Here is a 15850-nt window from a genome sequence, read left to right as displayed (position 1 = left end):
ACAAGGGCAACTTAAACATGACATAAAGAATTTTTCAGGTATCTCTGACTCTTCTCAATCTTCGCCTTTCAAACTACTTTCAGAACCTGACCACAATATGAGACTCTACTACTGTCCTGCAAAGCAACAGAAAATTATATAGTAATGCATTACAGATGACCCAAACACCCTGTTCAGCATTCCCCACTTATTAAAACAGGGGAGTAATACATTGCTGCCCACAACTCAAGGATTCTTAAACATTTCTGAGTGGGGTAATACCACTGAGAATCTGAGGAAACAATGGGGTTTTCTCCGGAAAAAAAATGTATACACAAAATGTTTACATATAAAATTACACACAATTCTGAAAAGAATCACAGAACCACTAAAATCTATTTATATATCAGAGTTCTGATTTAGAGTCTTTATACCACAAGTCCAAGGGAATACATAGTTTAAGTGTAGTTCCAGGATCTAGTCAAAAAGGGAATCATTGGTTTAAACTTCTCAAGTAGTATAAGAGATGTTAAATCCTACAAACCCTAGAAGTGATATACCTGACTGATTTGAATTTATCATATGTTTTTCTGGCATCTTAGGGAAATAATTTTCTTTCAGTATACAGAGCACAGTTTAATTTTCCTAGATCTTCAGAGTGAATCAGTCATTATTTTAAGTATTTACTTAAAATATCATAAAAATATATCTAGTTATTTGAGCTTTCTGTTTATATTCTAAATAGGCACCTAGCATTGAACTTGCAGGGAATCAAATGCACTATAAATATCAGGAAAAGTGACTTAGATAGAATTCCTTTTACATTCAGATTAAGCCTTAAAGATTCATCAGATTCACTCCTTTCATAGTTAAGAAAATGCAGGCCCAAATTCATGAAGTCACTTAGCCAATGCAACATGACAAATAAGTGACATACCCAAAGACAGAACAACCAGGTATACCAACTTCTAATCCAGTACACTGTTCACTGAACAGTGAGCTAAACTGGCTTCGTCTAAAACATCTTATTTTTTAATACTTGACATTTGTAAGAGAAATTAAAATGTATTCTGTATTTCCCTACCTTACTACAGAATATTTTAATATAACTTTCCATGACTGAGGGTCAATCATTACAAGCCATCAGTTACTGTATTGATGGACTTAATAAAGATCCCCTCAAACAGTAAGGTGGATATATGGCTTATGTAATCTCCCACAGACTTCCTCATATCTGTTCTGCTATAGTAATTAGTGATTCTATAGCCTTCCCTTCCAGAACAGCCTCAAGAGAGACATACCAAGCAAGGTGTTTCTATATGAAATGGCCCAATATTACTGCATTATATTCAAGTTGATGTTTCCTGTCTCTTTCATTTTAGATATGTCTTCTTCATTTCTTACTAGCGAGCTCTACCCTGGACAACATCTCTAACACTCAGGCACCTCTTTACTTCCTCCCAAGTCTATCCAAGCAGAGCTGAAGACATGTGTGTGTATGTGTCTGTGTGTATAACATTAGGCATGTTTTATACACACATAAAATTTAGTCAAACGAGCTCTGTGCCTGAAAAGAGATAAAGTATTATACACTTCTCCCTAACAAAGTAAATAAAAATAGGTTGTTCATAATTGTCTATGGGGTTTTATTCCTTTGTTCTAAATTCATAAAATTCCAGAGAGCTTTCTAATGCAAAGTGAGAACACAATTCTATTAAAACTTAATGGAGAATACTTGTAGCATAGTTACCAATTCTCTGATACTGCGGTCTTCAATTTTATTTAGCACTTGTTCCGGGAAAAACTGTCCATTTCTATAAGCCAGAAGTTGAGAGAGATCAAACAGTGGTACACCTTCTGTAAAAAGCTCAGCTATAACACAACCTGGAAAATAACAGATATAATTCCATTAAAAATGCAATGCAAGATACCTTTAATACAGATCAAGAATTCAGAGAATTCGCAAAACTCAAAACGAAAAACCTGAAGTAAACTGAATTGAAAATTATAATACAACATACAACTCATATGATCAAGCAAGACTGGGAAAATGTCCATTGCCTTATCATCAGTTTCTAAAAGTGCAAAGTCAAAAAAAGCCCACTGAATATTTCTCCATCTTAAAAAAAAAAAAAAACCAAATGAAATTACTTCCTACTTCTCTAGTTTAAAATGAAAATGTTTGTGTATAATATAAACATACATTTAGAGATAGTTTACAAGTCACAAGAAATAATGATTTTTTTTTTAAGTATGGACTTATTTTAGACATTACGTTCATAGGGAACTGAGAAGTCATACCTGACGACTCATTTATTCACCAACAAACAAAGAGTTATTAGGTATCTACTATACACTAGACACTAGCCATGCATATAATAGATAAAATCCTTGCCCTCATGAAGCTTTCATTCTAGGAAAACAGACATAAAATAAACCACTGAACAAACATGTGAGGAGTGCTACGAAGTATAGGTATAAGGCTAGAGGGGGAAGGAAAGATAGCCCAATCACTGCACACTTACATAATCTTCAAACAAGGAATAAAAAAATCTATCTACATTCCGAAAAGGACAAAGCAGTTTCACTGAATCATTATATGACCTGCATTTCACAAGTCTTTTTTTTTTTTTCTAAAAGAGAGAGAAAGAGAGAAAATGTACATGCATGTGGGATGGGGGGTGGGTGGCAGAGGGAGAGAGAGAATCTTAGCAGTCTCCACACTCATTGTGGAGCCCCATGTGGGACTCGATCTCACGACTCTGAGATTATGACCTGAGCAGAAATCAAGAGTCACTCAACCGACTGAACCACCCAGGCACCCCTGCATTTCACAAGCCTTAAAGAGATCCTTAAATAACCTTAGCTCACAGCCTCTGCATCTGCTGGTCTCCCTACCTAGAATGCTACTCCCCCAAATGTCCACCTAACTTATACCTCCACCTTCTTCAGATACTTCATCAAATGTCATTTAGAATATTAGCAGTAAGTTAACTACCCAGTTTAAAATTGCAAGCCCCACCACCACAACTACCCCATACTTCTTGCCTGGCATGTTCCCTTCTCCTTTCCCTGCTGTTTTTCCCCACAGCCACCAACTGCCAAATATTACGTATTTATTCTCTTTACCATCTTGTATACCCACTAGAATGCAAACTCCTTGAGGAAGGGATTTTCATCTATTTTGCTCACTAAAAAATTTCCAGGAACTAAAACAGTTCCTGACACATAATAAACACTCAATAAAGTTCTTAAATTAATCTCTACCTATTTGTGTCAAGTTTTAGAATAAAAGACTTAAAACAGCTATTAAAAACACCATAAACAAGAAGGAAAACAGAAGACCGGACCAACACAACAAACCAACTGGATCTAACACAGACATCAAAAGAACACTCCACCCAACAGCAGCAGAATACAAATTCTTCTCAGGTACACATGGAACCCTCTCCAAGTTAGACCGTATGGTAGGCCATGAAACAAGCCTCAGTAAGTTTAAAAGGACTGAAATCATACAAATCATGTCCTCCAAACCACAATGGAATAAAAAATCAATAAAAGAAGAAAGCTTGAAAAATTCACAAATATGCAGAAATTAAAACACACTCCTACATAACCAATGTATCAAAGGGAAAGTAGAAAAATACTTTGTGACGAATGAAAATGAAAACACAACATATAAAACATACGGGATGCAACTAGAACAGTGTTTAGAGGAAATGTATGACTATGATCACCTCTATTTTAAAAAAGTGCAGGACAACAACCTAACCTTAACCTTAAGAACAAGAAAAGTAAACTAAAACCAAAACAAACAGAAGGAAAGGAATAAAAAGACTGGCATGGAAATTTGTGAAACAGAGAATAAAACACAATAGAGAACATCGACAAAATCAAAGGCTGGTGCTTTGAGAAGCTCAACAAAATTGACAGACTCCTACTAAGAAGACAGATATCTCAAACTACTAAAATAAGGTACGAAGAAGGAGACACACTACCAACCTTACAGAAATGAAAAAGAACTATATTTTGAACAACTGTATGCCAACAAATTAGATAACCTAAACGAAATGGACAGAATTCCTGGAAAGATACAGATTAAAGCTGACTTACAAAGAAACAGAAAATCTGAAGACCTCATAAGTAAAGAAACTGAATTAATAGTAAACATTCCACAAAAGAAAAACCTAAGACAAGAGGCCTTAACAGAGGCTTCACAGTCTATCTAATGTTAAAATACTTAACCATCCTTCTCAAATTGTTCCAAAGAAACAGGAGAAGAGGGAACACTTCCCAACTCATTCAAAACTACCCTGGTACCAAACCAGACAAAGATATCACAAGAAAAGAAAACTACAGACCAATATTCCTGATGAATATAAACACAAAAATCCCCCAAAAAATACTGGCAAACTGGGTGCAGGAATTACTAAGTCCATACCAAAAAAAAAAAAAAAAAAAAAAATGAGGGGAAAGAGAGGACACTTAAGTATGCCAGAACGCTGATGGCCTACTGGTGAATGTGGAGGAAGTACCAGAGTTGGAAAATCATCATTTGCAATCATCAAAAGTAAAGACTGGGTCAGGAAAGAATCAGCAATGGATGCCAAATCAAGAAGGAAGTTGTGATGACTGGCAGTGGATTTGCATGGTCTTAAAGTTTCTTCCCACAAGCTACTTATTAGTTGCAAGGGATTAAAAAAACAAAAGGTAAAAAAAAACAAAAGGTAACTACAGAGGGGAGAATCAGGCAAGACCTTGACCAGGTGATCAAAATTAACATCACCAACAAACACCACTGGTCCCTAGATGCGATACTGTGAAGATGCATCATCACATATACAGTATACTGAGAATGAATAACCTGAATCTAATCAAACGGAAAAATCAGACAAACCCTAAATGAGGTACATCCTACGAAAAAACAAAGGGGTGGAGTGAGGTGCATGAGCACATGCGTGAGTGTGCGCGCGCAGACACACACACACACACACACACACACAATGCAGGTAAAAGCCAGTGAAAACTAATTATTCAAGGTCTATATCTAGTTAACAGTAATGCTGCAATGTCAATGCCAGATTTTGAGGTGGTACTGGTCACATGAGATACCACTAGTGGGGAAGCTGGGAGGAGCATTCTTCACTATTTTTGTAACTTCTATCATTTAAAATAAAAAGTATAAAAATAATTTTTAAAAATTTAAGGGGAGAAGTATTCTTCAAAAAATGTCAATGTCATGATGACACAAAAAGGCTATGAAGATGTTCCACATCAAAGGAAGTTAGAGACATGACAACTAAATGCAATACCAAACCCTAGATTGGGTCCTGTCCTGGAACAGTTAAAATGCTATAAGGGACATTATTGGGTCGAAAACAAAATTAGCATTAAAATTGCAAATTATGTTATCAATGTTAAATTTGCTGCAGTTGAAAACTGCAACATACAATTACGTAAGTGTTATGTAAGAGACTAGGATCTTAGGAAATATATACTGAAGTATTTAGAAGTAAACGGCCATGATGTACGTAACTTATCAGGAAAAATCACGGGGGGTGGGGTGGGGTGAAAAAATAAAACAAGCGGAGCAAAATGTTAACCAAGTGAATCTGGGGATTCCCTTCTCCAAATTTTTAAAGTTTATAAGTTTGAAATAATTTCCAAGGAAGAAGTCATAAAGAAACATAGGCTACATTTAACTATTTACAACTAAATGGAGGTTGTTATGGCCTGAATTGTGTCTCCCCCCTCCCCAAAATTCATATATTTAATCCTTCACAACCCAGAACCTGTAACCTGACTAAATGAAGGTGCTAGGGCCTTTAAAAAGGTAATTAAGGTTAAATGAGGTCCTAAGTCCATTATGATTGGAGTCCTTATAAGAAGGGGCACCAAGGAAGAGGCCATGTAAGTACACAGTGAGTAGGCGGCCATCTGCAACCCACAGAGAGTGGCTTCAGGAGAAATCGCTCCTGCTGGCACCTTAATCTTGGACTTCCAGCCTCTAGAATGGAGGGAAAATAAATTTTTAAGCTACCAAGTTTGGGATATTTTGTCATGGCAGTCCTAGCAAACTAATACAGAGGTGAATACAGGACTTTTTTCTTGCGACTTTTAGAATGTTGTTCTGGAAAAGGTGTTATTAGGTGGTATTTCCCGATGGAACAAATTGTTCAAGGTGTCTTCATCAACACTAAATCCTTAGCTCAAATGTTACCTTCTCATAGACTTCTCTGACCATTTTATCTAAAGTAGTCTCTTACCGACCTTTGTCATAACACTTAAAAGTCATAACTCTGCCACAGCACTTACCACTAACGAAAATTAATTTCTTTACTTGTTTATTCTCCTTCTACTACACTAGAACATAAGCTCCTTAACGGCAAAAACTTTGTCAGTCTTGTTCAGAGCCGTACTCCCAACATGTACACAACACAGTGTCTCATACATAATAGACAGATAAGACTCAAATATTTGTCAAGCAAATGAATGAAAGATCTTCAGGAAAAGGGTTCTACCTACTTATATGATCAGAGACAGAGAATATATATACCCTTCTCCAAAACTAGCAGCCAGGAACCATGGATATGAATCAAGATGGAGAAAAGTAACATTCAAAACCCAGAGAGCCTACATCAAATCTTAGGAGCAGTACGAGGTGGACAGAGCCCAACCACTTCTTTGGAAAAAAATGAAAGGGCCTATCTTCAGCCAATACAGTGGAGGACACTAGTCTGGAAAAACAAATGCTAAGTTCATGGAATTATAATGCACACAGAAAGGATAAATATAAACTTTTCATCGACCCTTGAAATTTTAAAACTCTAACAAACTTCCAGTTACAAAATAAATCACAGGGATGTAGTATGTTATATGCCAATTATACCTCAGTTTAAAAAAAAAAAAGCCTACAAATGATCCCGAGATTAAAAAGTGATCATATTTCTAAGCTAAAGGGAACCTATTTACAAAATCATATTTTAAAAGTAAAAATGGTTTGCCAAAAATTTAGATAAATTCACTGATCAAAAAAGTCAGAATTCTGATGAATTACATTTCTCATCTTGTTACATTCACAGCCTGGAGGCTAAACCTAGCTTATCAAAAAACACCCCTCAGTATTAACCTCAGACACAGATTAGTGAGCTGAACGGATCAAAAGAGGTTTACAAAACTGTGTAACAATTCTTGTTCACACCCTCAGTGAAATACACTTCTTCATTAATTATGTTACTTTTCCTAAGTAATCTAAAATACAGCTCAATTTACGTTTTCTTTGCAGCAGACCTACAGGTGGGAAAAAGATTAAACCCAACCTTTGCAAAATTCATGAAAAATGGCACTGATGCAAAGCTCACACGGTATGCCCCAGGATACTATTTTCAGCCCATTTCTCTTCCCAAAAGTTAACAGAGAATCTAGAATCCGTGGCCTGACTTCAAGTGGTCTGTGCATGTGAAATAATGTATATTAATGCATGGTACTTTCTTCTAGAGAAGGCGGCCACCGATTTCATCAAAATCTTTAAGGGGATCCAAAAAAGCTTAAGAATCATTTTTCTACAAACTCTCCCTGGTTACAAACCCATTCCCTTGGCTACAATTACTACCTATTTCCTGGTAACTACCAAATCTCCACCTCCATCCCAAATCTCTATGCACCAAACCTTTATAACCAACTGCCTATATACATCATCTCCTGGATATCCCCTGGACACCTTCAACTCAACATATCTTAATAGAGACTTCATCATCTTGCCACCCTTTACCTGTTCTTCCTATTTCTCCTATGTCAGTGACCATCTTGCCAATCCACCCAATTTCCCAAGCCAGAGTGAAAGCAGTGTCCTTGACCTCACCTACCAATCAATCACCAAGTCCTAACAATTCTACCTACTAATTATCTCTAAAGTATTTTTTCCACTCCCTCTCCAATTCTGTCACAACTTTAGGCTTGTCAGGGTCACGTCTTATCTGGACTACGCAGTTTACTTGTAACTGGTTTTCCCATCTCCAAGGTAGCTCCCCTGCAATCCACTCTCCATGCTATAGCGTTAATCTAAAATACATAATGCCCCTGTAGGGTAGCATGGGCATGCCAGACCCTGTCTGATCTGGGACCTGCTTACCTCACACTCTACACTCTATGTTCCAGATAGAGTAAACTACTTAAAGTGTCCTAATAAATCAGTGCCTCATGCTCTGGTCTTCAGGTCTTTGTAAAAGCAACACCCTCTGCCTGAAACAAGCTATCCTTGCCATTGCCAGCTCCCAATCATCTTTCACTTCTGTTTAAAAATCATCCTTCCAGGGGCGCCTGGGTGGCTCAGTCATTGGGCGTCTGCCTTTTGCTCAGGGCGTGATCCCAGGGTCCTGGGATCGAGCCCCACATCAGGCTCCTCTGCTGGGAGCCTGCTTCTTCCTCTCCCACTCCCCCTGCCTGTGTTCCCTCTCTTGCTGGCTGTCTCTGTCAAATAAATAAATGAAATCTTAAAAAAAAAAAAAAAAAAAATCATCCTTCCAGGGGCGCCTGGGTGGTTCAGTCGGTTAAGCATTTGACTCTTGGTTTCAGTTCAAGTCATCATCTCATAGGTCTTGAGATCCAGCCCTATGTCAAGTTCCCCGCCCAGCAGGGAGTCTGCTTGAAGATTCTCTCCCTCTGCCCCTCCCCCGACTAGTGCTCGCACAAGTGAGCACAGTCTAACATAAATAAATCTTTAAAAAACTTATATCATCTTTCCAACAAAGAGGGCTTTCCTAATACTGCTTCTCCACCCATACCATGGAGACTAATAAATACTTCTATGCTCCTATAACAGCACCCCGTGCTTATCACCACCACAGCAAATCACTCTGCATTGAAATGTCCTTTTTCAAAATCATATCTACCTCCCCATTAAATGTAAACACCTTGAAAAGAGGGACATAATTGTCCATCCATCTCTAGCACTTAAGACAGTGCCTTGGGGTACCTGGCCAGCTCAATGGGTAGAGCACGTGACTCCTGATCGTGAATCATGAGTTTGAGCACCACACTGGGGGTGAATTTCAAGAGTTTACTTAAAAAAAAAAAAAAAAAAGTGCCTGATACATACAAAAGAATTCAAATATTTCTTAAATATTTGAATAAATGAACTACTCTGCATTTCCTAGGCACTTACACATGTCCAAAGAAAGACTGCTATATCTATCTGAATAGCATATGAGACAGCAAGAAAATAATTTTTCAACATATGGGATTTTCTAAAAGCTACATTTCAATGTTCCAGAGTTAAAATATATCCACATCCCCCCTTGGAAAATTTGACCAATTTGAATACCTGCTGAAAAGATATCCATTGCCCTCTTCAACTCTCCTCTTGTTCTCTGATTACTATTTAAGTCTACAAGTGGAGTTGAAGGATCCCTCATATATTCTAACTCAGTGGCAAACAATCCACCATCAACAAAACGTTCAGGAGCAATATAGCAAGTTCTCCTCCTCGAAGTGTCAAAGAAATAGTTGAAATCTGCTGGGTTGTCCTCTGGAAGATAAGTGGGCTTAAAACTGGCAAAATCAGTCAGAAGGACCCAATTCCAACTGGTGACCATTACATTCTCAGTCTTGATGTCCCCATGACGGACTCCAGATTTGTGCGCTTGGTCCACAGCTGTCAGGATCTGGAAAGCAATCCAACGCTTCTCAATGTTATTTAAGAATGGACGGGTACTGATGCGATCATAGAGGTTGTCTCGTACATACTGCCTAAAGAGCATGGCTGCTTTCTCAGACGCTTTTTCTACTGCTTTCTGAAAAGGGAGACAGTTCTGTGCAGAATGAAGCCTGATTTTCAGTTCCTCCAACTCTTGTTTATAGCTGGTTAAAGGCAATGTGGGATCCTGAATTGCAAAGACCTTCACAACCACCAGGCCTTCTCGGTGCTTCGCTCGAGCGACTTTAAAAAACCTAGTACTTCCCAGGCTCTTATCATATTCAAAGTCATGGATGTCTGAGAAATAACTCTCCACAGAAAGGATCTGGGAAGGAGCAATGCCAGCAAGCTGATTCCCCATAATGGCAGCAAGCACCTCGGGGTCAGTAAGTCAGGATTCAATACCTACTTTAAAAAAGAAAAAAAAAAAAAGGAGGAGAAGAAAACATACAAGCAATAAAACACCATCATTTATGTGTTCACTTCCTAAAAGACAGATGCACCATATATCTCTTCCACTGTAAGCACTGTATCTAATCTTCTAGGCAGCCTCTAAATTTTAAACACATTTATCTAAAAAGATTGTGTTATTTTATGTTGTCCTTTCCAGGAGCTGAACTATCTTTAAATAGACCCCTTCAATGTTAAGTTGAAAATGTTAGAATGTGTATTTTCTGCCATTTAAATTTAAAAATTAATGAGCCTTTACTATGTGTTCAGCATTGCGCTTGGGGCTATGAGGGTCACAACAGTACTCTATGATACAGTCTTTGTCCAAGAACCTGTGGTCTTGGATGTAAGACACAAACACATTAAAAACTCAAAAAAAAAGGTAATAATAATTTAAAATAAGAACTTAAAACTGACTAAAAATCGCCTAAATCAAATAGGTCACTGAACTCCTCAAAGATCATGCTAAGATTCAAAAATAAATCAGTAACTCCTGCGCCCTTCAGCCTAATTCCAGTGTGCTAATTCCCACCACCTAACAGACGGCATAAAGTTGTTTGATGTGCAAGAACAAGGAAGAAACCCTGGCAGAAATGTTAAAGAAAAGTAAACCACAACACACACTTGCCAAACACAGCCCAGGTTCTCCTAGCTCATAATCTGCAGGAAATAAAAGACACTCATACACACACGACCATGCGCACATAGAAACATTTACCCTAGGACTCTGGAAAGTGTCACAAGTCGGTCCCTAGCTCACACTGAGGTCATGACGGATCACTTCGGGGTCTGCGCGGGACTGGGAGTCAGCAGGCGGGCGAGCCTTCTGTATGAGAGGTCTTCCTTCAAAGGCAGGAGGCGGGACGCTGGGGGAAGGGAGGCCAAAAAGTCCCAAGTTCCAGAAACCAAGGTGGTCCGCAGGGGAGAACTGAGAAGCTCTCGGCGTCGCAGTAGATAAACGAAGCCAAACTGAAGGGATGCCACAGATACCCCGAGAGTTGCCCCCGCCAGTCCCCTACTCTGCCCTGGGAGCCATGCGTTCCCGGGCCTCACCTTCCTCTCGGGCGGATCTCTGGACCCTTGAAGACCTCCAGACTCTCCCAGAGCCTCACTACCAGGCGGGCAGGTGGGACTCGGGATAGAGCGGGAGGCTGCCAGTAGCAGCGAAATAATACTCCTCCAGCTAACGCGGACACCGTAAACGCCGAACTCCCGGGAAAGCTGCCGGCTCTGACCTCACTTCCTGTCGCAGAGCGGAAGTGACGACCAAGTAAGGCTTGAGGAAGAGAGCAAGCAGCAAGGGAGTTGGTTGCTAGGAAACGAGGAAAGGGCGTGGCCTCATGCTAAACACCTGGAGGAAGAAAATAAAATGTTCTGTCAATTTATTTCCCATCCTGGTCTTCTATCCTTCCCTAAACTCTGAGGCTTCCGACATCCCCAGAACAGAGTTCTTTAAGAGAATTCACAGGTTTATTTAGGAAAGCTAATATATCCCAAGTTGAATTTTTTAAGAGCTTAATTGAGATATAATTTACATACTATAAAGTACACCTGTTTAAAACATACAAATCAATGGCTTTTTATATATTTACAGAATAGTTCAGTCATCTCTATAATTTAATTTTGGAACATTTTCATTACCCCCAAAAAAATTTTGTAATCATAAGCAGTCACTCCTATTCTCTCCCTTTCCCCTCCCCGTCCCAGCCCTAGGTAATTACTAATCCATATTCTGTTTCTATAGACTTGCCTATTCTGAATATTTCATATATATGGTATACAATATGTAGTCTTTGTGACTGACTGCTTTCACCTCACATGTTTTTGAGGATTATCTCTGTTGTAACTTGTATCAATACTTAAATTTCTTTTTATTGCCAAATATTCTATTGTATAAAGACTCCACATTTTGTTCATCCATTCATTATTTGGTGGACATTTGGTGCCTTGTTTCTACTTTTTGGTTATTATGAACAATGCTGCCATGAACATTTCTGTAGAAGGCTTCGTGTGGCCAGGTGTTAATTCTCTAAAGTAAGCATATAGGAATGAAATTATGGAATCATATGGTAACTCTACATTTAACAGACTGATAAACTGCCAAACTGTTTTCCAAAGGTACTGCACCATTTTAAATTCCTACCAGCAATATAGGAGGGTTCCATTTTCTCCATATGGTCACTTATTGTTGTTAGTTTCTATCTTTTTGATTATAGCCATCCTATTGGGTGTGAAGTATCTCATTGTGGTTTTTATCTGCATTTTCCTAATGACTAATGATGTTGTTAATCATCTTTTTGTGTGATTATTGGCCATTCGTGTATCTTCTTTAAAGAAAGGTCTATCAAATCTTTTGCCCATTTTTTCATTGGGTTATTTGTCCTTTTATTACGAAGTTTTGAGAGTCCTTTATGTATTCTGGATATAAGTCCCTTACCAGGTTTGCAAATAGTTTTTCTCTGTGTTGTCTTTTCACTTTCTTGGTGGTGTCCTTTGAAGCACAAAATATTTTAACACAGAACTGAATTTTTTTTATCATCCTTGCAACAATCCCTCCTCCCTTATTCCCTATCTCAGGAGGCAACATTACCACCCACTGGATTCCTCAAACTACAAATTTAGAAGTCATTAAGTCATCCTTGACATCTTTCTACTCTCTCCCTCTTTCATCCACCCCCATTCAGTATCATCATCCTGATGATTCCACCTCTAAAATAGCCTGGAAGCCACCCACTGCCATCTCTCCAGGGCCTAGGCCAAGCCATCATTATTGTGATACCTAGATTTTTAAACCTATTCAGAAAAGGCATTCCCTACCCACAATATTATTTTTTGTACTTTTCCCATGATTTCTTCTGGGTCTTTTATGATTTCATTTTGTGTACTTAAATTTCTGAAGTACAGGTCCAACTTTATTCTTTCTCAAGAAGAATACTCAGGAATCCCAAAATGTTAATAAGTAATCCATTTTCTCCCCACTTATTTTGAAATGTCATATTTACCACATACAAATTTCCTATATATATTTGGGTGGGTCTTCTGCCGAACTTTCTTTTCTGTACATTGAGTTGCCATTTAATTCACCTGAGAGTACTGTTTTAATCATCGTAAAATGTTTTCACGTCTAACATAGCTACTGCTTGAGTAATCTTTTTAAATTACAGCTATAATCATAAGGATTATAATTGTGTAATCATAAGGATGCTTCCATAGTTCCAGATTCTCCCCCTTGTTTTTAGGCTAAACTTAAAAAATACTTAGCTTGTCCTAAAAAACCCTGAATGATCTGACTCCTTTCCATACCCCCCACCATTACTGGCATCACTCACTGTCTCTCTCAGTCCCCCACAATAGCCTCCCTTTGCTCCTAATGTGTCAAACTTCTCTCTATCACTGGGCCTTCAGGTTTACTCTTTTCTCTACTTAGAACACCCTTTCCCCCACTCTATGTACCAAAACTTGGTCTTCTTTCAAGTCTCAGATTAAGTGCCGATACTTCTGGAAGGTCTTCCCTGAAGTTCCCTACCATCACCACTACCATTATATAATCTCATGGACACAGAACTTTTTCTTCATACCACTTATTATCACTGAAATCATTTCATCTGGGGAAGAGGGGTAACTATTTGTTTAAGGTCTGTTTTCCCACCTGACCATCAACCCCGTCAAGTCAGTGATTGTGTAATTCTTATTCACCAAGACACCTTCAACAGCTACAACAGTATCTGATACACAATAGACATTCAATAGATATTTGAATCAATAGCTGTGGCCTTTATAAGGCCACCTTATAAAGGGTTGTGACCGCTAGGGCCAAGATCATGAGTTCTACAACTAGGAATGTCTAAAATATATATAAGAATTGCTACGCACATGGGGTGCCTGGGTTGCTCAGTCAGTTGAGCATCAAACTCTTGATTTCAGCTCAGGTCATGATCTCAGGGTTGTGAGATCCAGCCTCACATGAGGCCTTGTGCTCAGTGGGAAGTTTGCTTGAGATTCTCTCTTTCTGCCTCCACCCCTCCCCCTGCACACCTGTGCTCTCTCTCAAATAAATAAATAAAATCTTTAAAAAAAAAAAAGAATTACTACACACAGTTATTTAGCAGATAATATTTTAGCATTATGTCCATATCTCAGATACTAAATATCATGTATGTAAGTACTTTAAACATCTCTTCAACAGAGGGCTTATGGTGTAGAAATGGGATAAATCTCTCTCAATTTAGATCACTCTTGCATTTTCCCCACATCTATTTTTCCCCACCAGTACATTTTGTAATAATTCATGAAATATTTTTTCAATGGCTTCTACACTCATTTCAGTGGTTTTCTTTCCTTTTCTTTCTTTCTTTTTTTTTTTCTTTCTTATTTTTAAATAGGAATCGTGGCTACCCAGGAGGCTTTCTTAAAGGAATCTCACCTAGTCCTTTCGAAAGTAAATAAAAAAATAAAATTTGCTTGCTACTGGTGGAGTAAAAAAGAGAAAAAGCCAGCAAATACACTTCTATCCTCTAGTCAGTGGCCTCTCAGCTGCACTGTGGCAGTGATGGCTAACTGCCCCTTCTCCAGAAAATAGACATTTCAGGAAAGTAGCTGTACTAGAGGAATACCCCACCCCTTGCACATAAGAGGGGCTAGTTGACTAGCTCTCACTAACAAGTATAAGAGGAAATTATGTAGTTCACTTCCAGCTCAAGGCAGTTAAGAAGTGAATGACCTTCTCTGTTCTCTCTTTTCCTTCAGCCTAGAGCAGGGACTTCAAGGCCTTAGGTAATGCCAGAGCCACCAGATGATAGGAGCCTGTGTCCCCGAATCACAGCCTGGAGAAAGACCATCTGTTAAATAGGAACACCCACATAGGACTTTTACAGAACCAAAAGTAAACTCCTGTGTGTTAAGCCAGTGCAATGTTGCTATCTACTTGCCACAGTAGTCTTAGCTTAACCAATCCATTCACCTTCCAGATTTCTAACCTTCCTTAGCTCTCCTGGCTACTCACCTCACCAGTGCACTTCCAGTCCTACGATGTGTCCATATGGACTCTCTGTACTCCTTGCATCCTAAGGAAAAGGAGTAAAAGAAAATTCCTAATGTAAACAACACCTTCCGGGGAACATTTTCACTGTTTTTGTAAACATTTTTTTTTTGTAGAAGATTGCCAGCTAACAGATGCAAAGGGAATTACAAGAAATTACCATTTTGTACCTGCAGTATGATAATTGGTTCCCACAAGGACTGTCAATGGATTCTATAATCATTGGGCAAAAGGCTGTGGGGTAGCACGACAGACTCATGGTGTCCAAGGAATAGCTACAGATTCCTTTCTACGTTAGGAAGGGCGGGAAATGACTCTTTTATGGTGGAAAATTCTGGCAGCAAACCCTTTACCGAAGTGATCAAACTGAAAATCACTAATAGCAGGACAAAGATACTAGGATGGCTCCTGATATAATGCAACGGACAGTACACAGTATCATCCACGAAGCATTCTCACCAAGGCTGTTTAACCTGAATCTAATCAAGCCTCTTGACCTCACTGTCCAATACGATAGCCACTGGCCGTATTTGAATATTGCGCCCTTGAAATGTGGCTACTCAAAATTGAGATATGCTGGAAGTACATAAAAAACACAGGATTTAGGGCAACCCTGTCAGGACCCCTCTCACTCTTGAGAGCATTTTCTGTGTCTTCACTTAATAAACCATTGCTTTACTCACTCTCCG

At 38.7% G+C, this 15850-nt stretch overlaps 1 protein-coding gene across 3 annotated transcripts in view; it reads right to left on the bottom strand.

The window, feature by feature from the left end:
* Positions 1 to 11383, bottom strand: part of PIK3R4 (phosphoinositide-3-kinase regulatory subunit 4) — a 74175-nt gene extending 62792 nt beyond the window's left edge. The window contains exons 1-4 of one of the 3 annotated variants that reach the window (XM_019808464.2): positions 11177 to 11383; positions 10842 to 10989; positions 9302 to 10081; positions 1730 to 1863 (exon numbers count right to left, since the gene is read on the bottom strand). In XM_019808464.2, coding sequence (XP_019664023.1) covers positions 1730 to 1863; positions 9302 to 10034 — 867 coding nt within the window. In that variant the 5' untranslated portion in view covers positions 10035 to 10081; positions 10842 to 10989; positions 11177 to 11383. Of the gene's footprint in view, positions 1 to 1729; positions 1864 to 9301; positions 10082 to 10841 lie in introns of all 3 variants that reach the window. The other 2 variants (XM_011235410.3, XM_019808465.2) reach the window with 2 other exon arrangements.
* Positions 11384 to 15850: the final 4467 nt, after the last annotated feature.

This window comes from Ailuropoda melanoleuca, chromosome 6 (genome assembly GCF_002007445.2).
Source record: "Ailuropoda melanoleuca isolate Jingjing chromosome 6, ASM200744v2, whole genome shotgun sequence".
Classification (NCBI taxonomy): domain Eukaryota; kingdom Metazoa; phylum Chordata; class Mammalia; order Carnivora; family Ursidae; genus Ailuropoda; species Ailuropoda melanoleuca.
Note: the sequence above shows the minus strand (reverse complement) of the source record. Positions and strands in the feature narration are given on the sequence as shown.